The sequence below is a fragment of the Nomascus leucogenys genome, chromosome 12 (assembly GCF_006542625.1).
Source record: "Nomascus leucogenys isolate Asia chromosome 12, Asia_NLE_v1, whole genome shotgun sequence".
NCBI lineage: Eukaryota > Metazoa > Chordata > Mammalia > Primates > Hylobatidae > Nomascus > Nomascus leucogenys.
Genome location: NC_044392.1, coordinates 19,712,773 through 19,724,093, shown reverse-complemented (window position 1 = coordinate 19,724,093; position 11,321 = coordinate 19,712,773). Strand labels below are relative to the sequence as shown.

At 38.2% G+C, this 11,321-nt stretch overlaps 1 protein-coding gene across 1 annotated transcript in view; it reads right to left on the bottom strand.

The window, feature by feature from the left end:
- Window positions 1–613: 613 nt before the first annotated feature.
- Window positions 614–11,321, bottom strand: part of RNF11 (ring finger protein 11) — a 35,738-nt gene continuing 25,030 nt past the window's right edge. The window contains exons 2-3 of the mRNA XM_030823896.1: window positions 3,813–3,982; window positions 614–2,710 (exon numbers count right to left, since the gene is read on the bottom strand). Coding sequence (XP_030679756.1) covers window positions 2,539–2,710; window positions 3,813–3,982 — 342 coding nt within the window. The 3' untranslated portion in view covers window positions 614–2,538. The remainder of the gene's footprint in view (window positions 2,711–3,812; window positions 3,983–11,321) is intronic.

The following is an 11,321-nucleotide window of genomic DNA, read 5'->3' as shown; positions in this document are numbered from 1 at the left end:
TGAGGAGATTCCCTATCAAGAAACTCACAGAATTTTTTAAAAGTTTGTGTTAGCTAAACTACAAATATCTCAAAGTATTTCAACTTGTTAGGTTTTGCATTCAAAAGGGTAAGATTCTTTTGTTTCTTCCTGGTTAGGCTTTTCAGAAATTTTAAATCCCACAGCCAAGCTTGAACATATCTTGCCCATATCTAAATCAAGAGATTACAGCTATTGTTTGGTTTTAGAAACTTTGGTGCTATCAAGCCCAAGTATATGATTAAATGATATTAAATGCCAAACAATAAAAAATACTTCCCACAGGTATATATATATATATAGAGAGAGAGAGAGAGAGAGATATTTTAAAATAATCATACACAACTTTTTAAAAGATTATATGGGGAATACTTACGTAATCAACTCTAACTTTAGCCCTTCACAGCTGTATTATAACTTTAACAACTTACTAAAAGTCAAAATTGATGGTTCTTAACATCGTACGTTGAGAATACAAAGTGCCTAAAAAAAGACACATTCTGCCCAATGCTAGTTCTTTCAATATTACCACCAAACTTCTGTGAAAGACCTGTAATGAAAAGAAAGACTAACTGCAACATGGAAGATGCTTTTAAAAAAAGTTCATTTGCCAATTTTAACAATCTAGAAAAAAAGAAAGTCTGACTATAATACTTGATGACATAGACATTATGTTTAAGTAGAAAACACAAGAATAAAAAAACCAATTATCAGAAAATATTGCACAACTTCAGTTGTTTCCTCCAAATTTGCTTTATGTAATTGGGTGGATATAAATTAATAAACAGAAATTTAAGCAAGATACACGTAACAATTTAACAGAACCTGATAATCTAATTTCTTTCAATTTTTGTCAAATTCATCTTTAAGTCTTTCCATCATGGGGCTCATAAGGAAATTTAAGCAACATATGGATACTACAGTTGAATGTCAAATCTTTACGAAGTACTTATGACATACTACATTCCTCTATAATGCAATTATGAATAACCTTCATGACACTGTGTTTTGTATGTAGAAAAGTGTTAGAGTTCAATATTCAACTCAATATAAAATAATAATAAGAAACACTTCTGATATTAGGTTGAGACCACTTTTCCTTTTGCTAACGAATGATTTTTTTTAGCTGTAATATCACTGAGGTGAACCAATAAGTCACCTTTGAGTACATATGAAAAAATAAACACATGCTAAATGGATAAAACATTACTACTACATCTTTACTAGACCATCTCTACCTCTACCACTTCAGAAGCTTAGAGATTTAAAGTATTCTTACATTAACTGCAAGAAACAAAGGAGAAATTCCTTCTTTTTTGAGATCACAACTATGAAGTCATATGGTTATACAAATTCTAAGTTTGTGTGCAAAACATAAAATACAATTATCTTTATTCTCCCTGCTTAGTTTTGTCAGTCAGCTAGCAGGATGTAATAGATACCTTTCCAAGAAACAGAGACTGAGATGTGTTTTATATAACTTCAATAACCTCAGCACTACAGTAATGAGAGATGCAGTATCCTTTTGCTATGGTTCAAGACAAGACGGAAGGAGGTCAGAAGAAAGAGAATAAATCAAAATTTTTACAACTGAGTAACTATTTCTCATTAGGTCTCACCACGGTGCCATCTTCATTTTTACATAAATGTGGTGGCATAATTCAATCTCAATAAATCAGAATTCTTAATATTTAAAATTTAAGTTGACTTTCCATTATCACCATATTAACAACCAAAATAATTAGATAAAACACATAGGAAAGGGTAATATTGAACCCCACTTTAATAGAGTTGCTTTCTTGACACATTAACTTATTTTTTATAGAAAAGGGATAGTGCATCTCAGTTTGCTTACAAGCTAGGAGATCACTTTGAATTCTGCATTTCCTAACTGCAAACAGAATATAGCACTTATAACAGGTTATAAATAAACTGGTTTTCAAGCATAGAGCCAGCCCCAACGATAATAATACACTATTTAAAAAGACCTAAGGCAATGAATTCCATTTCCAATGGAAAAAAAGAACTGTGCAAACAAGCTTAAAACTACTTTTTTGTGTGTGCCAGTGTTATAAAATGTAGCTTTTAATAAAACCTTGACCCAAATGCCAGCAACTTCAGAAAAGAATTTGGGTGGGGAAGGGGAAGAGACGAAAGTTATTTCATTTAGGAAAAATAACTACTATCTTTTTCCTAATCTTCAATACACACAATTTAAACAAATACAGCTGCTGTAACACTTTACACAATTCCTATGTACTGGAGCAATAACAAGACCTAAATACAATTATATTTTTAAACATTGGGTCAAGGCTTTACATAAAAATACCATCCTACTTTTCCCACTAAGTTTCTAAAATATCACGTACTTTTCCCCCCAACATCTGCAGCCATCCAGGAATTTTAAGGAAACTTTTGTGCATGATCTTAATTCCTAATCCCTGGCTCTTTGGGCTCAGTGACAAAAGATCAAAACCACCAAAATGGTGGTTCACTTGAAGTCAGATGAGAGACCCTGGCTCAATTAGTCTCATAGGATGAAAGCAGTGCTGCATCAACTGGCTCCATGCAGGAGGGGCACGTGAAGGATCTCATCAACCAGTCATCTATACAGTCCAGGTGATAGATGTGCATGCACGGCAGAAATCGAATTGGGTCCCCATAAACAAAGTCCATCATACAGATCACACACCTGTTGGGAGCAATGGAGAGAAATCAGAAGGCATTTTCAGAAGTGTCCTATTCAGAAAACTCTTTAAATCCCATTAAAGACAGTGTTAATCTGAGCAACACATCAGAATGCTTTGCTTGTTGTCATCTTATCACCAAAGCATGCAAATTGAATTTTTTCCTAATGTTGATCTGTCCACAGGCTCTTATTTCAATCCCCTGAGAATTTGCAGGACTTAGGAGCAATCAACAGAGAAATGGATTACATATGGATCAAGTCTACTGCTGTGCTTGTAAACAGCTACATATTATAGCAGACACCTGAAAGAGAATGGGATTATTTTAGGTAGGAAAGCATCAGTTAGATCAACTTTGTTTTCTCACACTATTTAGCGTAATCCTGGACTGAGACAATTTTCATTTTAATAACTGTAAAATAGAAACACTAACTTCAGCCAACTTTGTTTCCTTGTGCTATTTAGAGTAATCCTAGAGTAAGATAATTTTCATTTTAATAACTGTAAAAACAGAAACACTAATTTCAGCCTACTTACTGGGTTGCTGTAGTTAAAGCTCTCTTCATTAACATTAACTTTCTATTTGATTATTTTATTTTATTTTATTTTATTTTATTTTATTTTATTTTTTATTTTATTTTATTTTATTTTATTTTATTTTATTTTATTTTATTTTATTTTATTTTTTGAGACAGAGTTTCAAGTGATTCTCCCACCTCAGCCTCCCAAATAGCTGGGATTATAGGCGCGTGCCACCATGCCTGGCTAATTTTCGTATTTTTAGTAGAGATGAGGTTTCACCATGTTGGCCAGGTTGGTCTTGAACTCCTGGCCTCAAGTGATCCCCCCACCTCAGCCTCCCAAAGTGCTGGGATTACAGGCATAAGCCACTGTGCCCGGCCTGTGAACATTCTTAATTACTACATAACATTCTCTTGCTAATAGCCAGTAATAGAGCTATGAAAAAAAATTAAACATTCTCTTGCATTAAGCGAAGTGTTTCAATATATTAAATGTCTGACTTTCTAAAGTGCAGGAGAAAAGGCAAATTTTTCAAAAGCAATCTGAAAATAAAACTTTGAAATGTACAAATTAATTAAAACTTACTCCCGGATCTTTTTTTCTGATCCATCTCTTCCAGGGTCATAAACTCCTTTAGGCAGATGTTGTATAAGGCCTATTCTTTGAGCTATCCTAATTTGTTCCTCTTCAGTCAGCTGAGTTGCTAGCCGAGTCTGGCTAGGTGTTGGGTGGTAGACTGGAACTGGAACTTGTTCCTAAAATATTAAAATATAGAGGAAAAAGATTATTTTTTAAAAACCTTTCGAGGGCTTATTTTTTGGTCAGAGATAGAAGGGAAAGGGAGCCCTGGGAGGGGTAGGAAGCTGGGCTAGTGTTTGGCTGTATGATTGTGTTTCATCCTGCCTTAACTTCAGCTACTAGAATAAAACATACACACACCAAAACATTCTCATTCTGCCTAAAGGATATAAACACAGACTTGACTGAAGAACTGGCATGGAATGTTAAATCAACTATTTCCACATGATAAGAGACCAGCCTGGACAACATAGCAAGACCCCATCTCTAAAAATAATTTAAAAAACTTTTTAAATGGACTGGACTATGGCAAAAATAAATCTGAAAGTTATCTAAGACTAACTTTCCCATTTCATAGGACCAAGCTTGCCTACAGTCACTAACTGACAATACTGAAATTAGAATTCTGCTGCTCCTAATCCAACTGATTTTTTACACGACAAAACAATTCATTCAAAGGAATCGTGTGTATAACCCCCACCTTTTTTTGAGATAGGGTCTCCCTCTGTTGCCCAGGCTTAAGTGCAGTGGCACAAACACAACTTACTGTAAACTCAACCCCTGGGCTCAAGCAATCCTCCAACCTCAGCCTCCTGAGTAGTGGGGCCACAGGGGTGAGCCATGGTGCCTGGCCTATAATATTTAAAACTGAGCAACTCTGATGGAATGAAGCTGGGATGGAGTGTGGCCTAGAAGGGATGAGGCTCCCCATTCCCAAGCCCTCACCTTGGTTACCTCTGCAGAATCCTCAGAATCAACAGAACAGTCTGAAAAACACTACTATCTCAGAAGATGAGATTTTCAGTCTGAAGAATTAAATTACAAGATTTCAGTTTCAGCTCGGCTACTTACTGTGATTGCTCGGACCAAGTCTCTTAATGTCTTTGAATAAAGCAGATAACAGCACCCACTTTAGAGAGTTGATATAATCATGAGATAACTAACAGCTTTGTAAATGCCAATATTTGTAAATTATTCTAACATCTCCCCATCGTCATAATTCTCCCCATCATGATTCTCTGCTTTGCAGACTTTAAGCTAAGTGCTACTGTCCTTGGCTTTGGTCCTGGCTTTCTGGCTTCTCTTTGAAGCCAGCTCTGAGTTCTTCAACCCTTGAATTACCATTTCCAGTCTGGACTACCTTCCTGAATCTTAGCCTCAGTCCTAGTTGACCAGTTTAGATGAGCTGTCATCCACGAACAAACTGGTTTAAGACTAAGATAATATAAAGGGTCTCTTAAATCCTTGAACCTAACAAACAAAAATAACTAAATTGTTTTAGAGAAAATAAACTCCAACTATGGGTTTTTCAGAGACTAGATTTCTTCAGTCTTGTGGTTCACATATGTGTAGAGAACACAGAAAGGAGAACAGAAAAGAAAAGTTCAACTTTATGGGGAAACATTAATAAACATTAAAGAAGAAAATAAAAACTATATTTTAATTCATGTTATGAGTGTATTTTCTCCTTTGGCATTTTTTTGTTAAAACAAAGGAACCCTCTATACATCTTTTAGATATTTAAAATGATTCAACAATCTAATTTCAGTTTACATGGTTCAGAAAACCATAGAGGAAAGGAAATGACTAAGACCTCCTGATATTTTAAAGATGAATGTGGCCTTACCCTTCTTACCACACATGCCTAATTTTAAATTTTAATTCTCATGATACTTGTTTTAAAATGGCTTGATATCTGAGTTATCAATTTTTTTGTAACTAGAGAGCCACTGATTTTCTAGGCAGCAAAATGGAATCTTGATTCAATTGTTGTCTAACAGACACTGAGTGAGTAGAAGATTAGACAGGGGTATAAAAACAACAATTTTAAAAGATGTGATGGCTGGGCGTGGTGGCTCATGCTTGTAATCCCAGAACTTTGGAAGGCCGAGGCAGGCGGATCACCTGAGGTCAGGAGTTCGAGACCAGCCTGGCCAACATGGTGAAACACCATCTCTACTAAAAATACTAAAATTAGCTGGGCGTGGTGGTGCACGCCTGTAATCCCAGCTACTCAGTAAGCTGAGGCAAGAGAATTGCTTTAACCCGGGAGGCAGAGGTTGCAGTGAGCCAAGATCTTGCTACCGTACTCTAGCCTGGGCGACAGAGCGAGAGACTCCATCTTAACAACAAAAAAAGATGTGGATTTGGGGGTGGTTCCCACCATTCCCTATCTGCAGACACTATATGGTTTATGTTCAACACCTGCTTTCCCTCTGAGAACCTGGAATTTTGTCATATGTTAGGCAGTGGGTGCCTAATCAGTACCTGGGGCACTGAGTCTCCAAATGAGCTTCTCTGGCAGAAAACCTTTCACATATGTTGAAGGAATTAACCATGTCCTGTGTGACTCCACTAGGAGATAACTCTTGGAAGCTTGTGCTTAGTTCCCTTTGGACCAAAGCACCTTTCCCCTTAGCTGATTTTGCTTTGATTCTTTGCTGTAACAAATCATAGATGTGAGTAAGATTATATACTAAGTCCTATGAGTCCTCCTATTGAATCAACAAACCTGGGGACTGTTTTGAGGACCTCCAATGCCAGTGCTAGGTTGTGCTCCCACTTTATATTTGCAAAGCTACTGTGTTTCGTCCCCAGCTGAAAACAAAACAAAACAAAAAAACAAAAAACTAAGTATTTTGAATAGCCTATTTCAGGGCCTAAATATGGACCTAATGATAAAAGGTATACAAACGCATCTCACTGCAACCTCCAACTTCTAGGCTCAAGTAATCCTCCCACTGCAGCCTCGCCAGTAGCTGGGATTACAGGTACGCATCACCATGCCCAGCAATTTTTTTGTTTTGGTAGAAACAGTGTCTCACTGACTAGGCTGACCAAACTCCTGGCCTCAAGCAATCCTCTAGCCTTGGCCTCCCAAAGTGCTGAGAATACAGGTGAGAGCCACTGTGCCCAGGCTCTCTGGGTAGTTTGATAAGGGCAGGGGCTATGTCTGTTTTGCTTACCAATGTTTATTACCTACTCAGCACGGTATCTGGCACATAGTTGGGACTCAACATAATTATATAACTGAATAACCTAAATCAAAGCACTTATGTTCTTGCAATATACATTATATACATATTAGACCTTTGTAGATATGCTATGAAAAATTGCTAATGGGCCTGGCACAGTGGCTCACGCCTGTAATCCTTGCAGTTTGGAAGGCCAAGACAAACGGATAGCTTGAGCTCAGGAGTTTGAGACCAGCCTGGGCAACATGGTGAAACCCCATCTCTATAAAAGATATAAAAATTAGCCAGAAGTGGTGACGTACACCTGTAGTCCCAGCTACCTGGGGGACTGAGGCAGCAGGATCGCTTGAGCCCAGGAGGTTGAGCTACAGTGAGACGAGATCACACCACTACACTCCAGGCTGGGTGACAAAGTGAAAGAAAAAGAAAACCTGCTAATGATTTGGATTAAATAACAATAACAAAAAGAAAAACTGCCCTCAAAAAGAAAAAAAAAGAAAAACTGCTAATGATTTGGATTAAGTAACAATAAAACCAAAAAGGAGAACTTGATATAAATTACACCCAACATTCTCCCAAGTGAAAATACCTGGGTTGTTGTCTCTTTCAAAGCTCCACCTACCCATCCCACAGGAACTTCAATAGGTCCAAAACCAAACCAAATATACTTCCTTCCACATGCTTCTCCAACTCAGAATTTCTATGCCCCCTACCTAGGTGAATGAACAAAAACGCATAATGGAAAGAGTACAGGCATTCCCTGGAATTTCTGCTCTGGTATTTAATTATGTATGTGGCCTTACGCAAGCTTCTTAATATCTCTGAGCATTAAGGTTCCTCATCAGCATAACAGACAAAATACCTATCTTAAGAAAGCGTTGGAGGCCAGGTGCAGTCATTCACCTCTAATCCCAGCTACTCTGGAGGCTGCCACATGAGAATTGCTTGAACCTGGGAGGCGGAGGTTGCAGTGAGCTGAGATCATGCCACTGCACTCCAGCCTGGCCCACAGAGCTAGACTCCGTTAAAAAAAAAAAAAAAGTATTGTAAGGAATAAGCGGATAAGTAAAGCACTTACCAAGATAAGGGCTTAATATATGGGCTCTTCTCTAATGACACCACTAGTCACTGGAGATAGACATCTCATCCTTCCTGATTCCTCTGACTTCTTCTCTTCCCTTTTCCACTATCATCTACTTAAATGTCATACAGTCTTACCTAATTTCCTCACTGTTGATTAGGAGACATATGGGCTTGCCCTGTGAGTTTAAATTTTAAGATGGAATTCACAGAGAAGCAAATTTCAAATAAATTTAAACAATCTTTTCCTTAATACTTTCTTTAGTTCTCCATATGTCTGCATGCAAAAGAGAGAAAGAGCGAGAATCCAAAGGAAATCATCTGCCTTTAAGAAAAGGAGAAAAGGAATAATTTAAAATTAAAATATGCATTGTGGAAAAATGCAGCAGCATGGAAGGGGGTAGAACAGAAATGGAAGACAGGGTTATAAAATATGCTGAAGCAGGACAGAAGAGTCTTTTTTTTTTTGGAGACAGGATCTCACTCTGTCACCCAGGCTGGAATGCAGTGGCGTGATCTTGGCTCACTACAACCTCCACCTCCCAGGTTCAAGCAATTCTCCCACCTTAACCTCGAGTAGCTGTGAGTACAGGCACGCCCCACCACGCCCAGCTAATTTTTTATTTTTAGTAGAGACAGGGTTTCACCATGTTGGCCAGGCTGATCTCGAATCCTGGCCTCAAGTGATCCACCTGCCTCGGCCTCCCAAAGTGTTGGGATTACAGGCGTGATACAGGTGTGAGCCACCGCGCCTGGCCAGAAGATAGGGTCAAACACCAAAAACAGCAAGGTCTGATCTGATGAGAAAAATCTCTGAAGCATTCTGGTTGTCTGTTAATATATAAATGAAGCACCTCTAAAATGATGGATGTTGTCAAGAATGTATCGGGCCCTAATCTTAGGTGGTTTAAGCCAAGAAAGACACAAAACAAGTGAATGTAAAACGTGTCTGTCTGAAGGGCACTACATTAAAAGTTGGATTCAATTTAGGGAATGTGATACAATTTCAGAAACGAAAACAATGCAGTGGGGAAGTGCCTAAATAATGTGCTGAGGCTGGAAATAGTACAAGTCTGGTTTGTGGTGAAGGAAAAATAAAGTCACTGCTAAAGCATGCAGCTTGTCACCAAAAGCTGTATCTTTTCCTCCAGTAGGAAATAAGAGCCAGCTCTTCTGATCTTTCTCTTTATATCCTTACAAGCTGCTGCTGGCACCATCTTCTTCCCAGCTGCAGTCTCCTACTGGGAAATGTTTTCTCTGAATGTTGCCACACTGACATTTTAGACCATAAAATGGAGGATTTAGAATAGTTGGTCTCAATGTATATTCTAGTTCTGATGTTCCATGAAATCTTGACCAAAACAAAAACCCCCAGATTAGCACTGATGCAGTTCCTGAACAATTACACACAGAGATTTAAAAGCTAGCATCACATCTATCTTCCTAATATATATATGTGTGTGTATATATATATATATATTTTTTTTTTTTTTTTTGAGATAGGGTCTCATTCTGTTACCTAGAGTGCAGTGGCACAATCTTGGCTCACTGCAGCCTTGACGACCCTCCGGGCTCAAGTGATCCTCCCACTTCAGCCTCCTGAGTAGCTGGGACTACAGGCCCATGCTACTATGCCCTGCTAATTAAAAAAATAAATTTTGTAGAGACAGGTTTTCACTATGTTGCCCAGGCTGGTCGAGAATTCCTGGGCTCAAGCAATCCTCCTGCCTTGGCCTCCCAAAGTGCTGGGATCCCAGGAGTGAGCAGCCAAGCCCAGTCTTAAAAAGCACATCTCAGCCATTGAGGAAATACAGTATCACGATAAGGTAAAAGGCTTCCATTAACTGTAACACCTTAGAGATATAATTCACATTCTATTTCCCTATTTAAAATACACACTTCAATGGTTTCCAGTGTGTTCAGAGCTATGCAACCATCACTTATCAATTTTAGAACATTTTCATTACCCCCAAAAGTAAGTGTACTCATTAACAGTCACTCCCATAAACTCCCCGGCACTAGGCTACCACTAACGAATTTGCTTTTTGTCTCTATAGATTTGCCTATTCTGGGCATTTCATAGATAAGCATTACTCAGATGTGTGGGTTTCGTTCCAGACCACCCTAATAAAACTGATCAGAGATCACCGTAAAAGATATAATGAAAGAGTTTGAAAGCATGAGAATTACCAAATGTAGCAGAGAAATGAAGTGAGCTGCTGGGACAATGGTGCCAAAAGAACTGTTTCATGCAGAGCTGCCACAAACCTTCAAGTTGTGTAAACACACACACAACCCTGTGAAGTGCAATAAAACTGTGTATGGAATCATACTAATGTGGTCTTCATGGCTCGCCTTTCACTTAGCATGTTTTCAAAGTTCACCCATGATGCAGCATTTATCAGAATTGCATTCCTTTTTATCGCTGAATAGTCCACCACCATTTTGTTTAGTCACTGATGGACATGGGTTGTTTCTACTTGCTAGCTACTGTGAATAATACTGTTATGAAAATTCATGTATAAGTTTTTGTAAATGTTTTCATTTTATTGGGTATATATACCAATGAATGGAACTCTGCAAAACCTTTTGTAGAACTGCCAAACTTTTCCAAAGCACCTGCACCATCTTACAATCCCATTGAGAGCTGTATTGGTAAGGGATGGTTGTGTAACTCTCAACACACTGGAAAGCAACGAAGTGTGCATTTTAAAAAGGGAAATAGAATGTTCCAGTTTCTCTACAGCATTGCTTAAACTTATCTTTTTTATTGTAACCATTCAAATGGGTAAGATGTGGTATCTCATTGTGATTTTGATTTGCCCTCTCTGATAGCAAATTATCTTTTTGTTATCTCCTGGACACAAGTCCCTCATCAGACCAATGATTTACAAGTATTTTCTTCGAGAGGCTGAGGCAGGCAGATCACCTGAGGTCAGGAGTTCAAGACCAGCCTGGCCAACATGGTGAAACCTTGTCTCTACTAAAAATACAAAAAAAAAAAAAAACTAGCAGGGGGTGTTAGTGCACACCTGTCATCCCAACTACTTGGGAGGCTGAGGCACAAGAATTGCTTGAACCTGGGAGGTGGCGTTGCAATAAGCCAAGATTGTGCTGCTGCACTCCAGTCTAGATGACAGAGGGAGACTCTGTCTCAAACAAACAAGCAAACAAAAAAAAACCCAAATATTTTCTTACATCCTATGGGTTATCTTTTCACTTTCTTGATGTTCTTTGAATA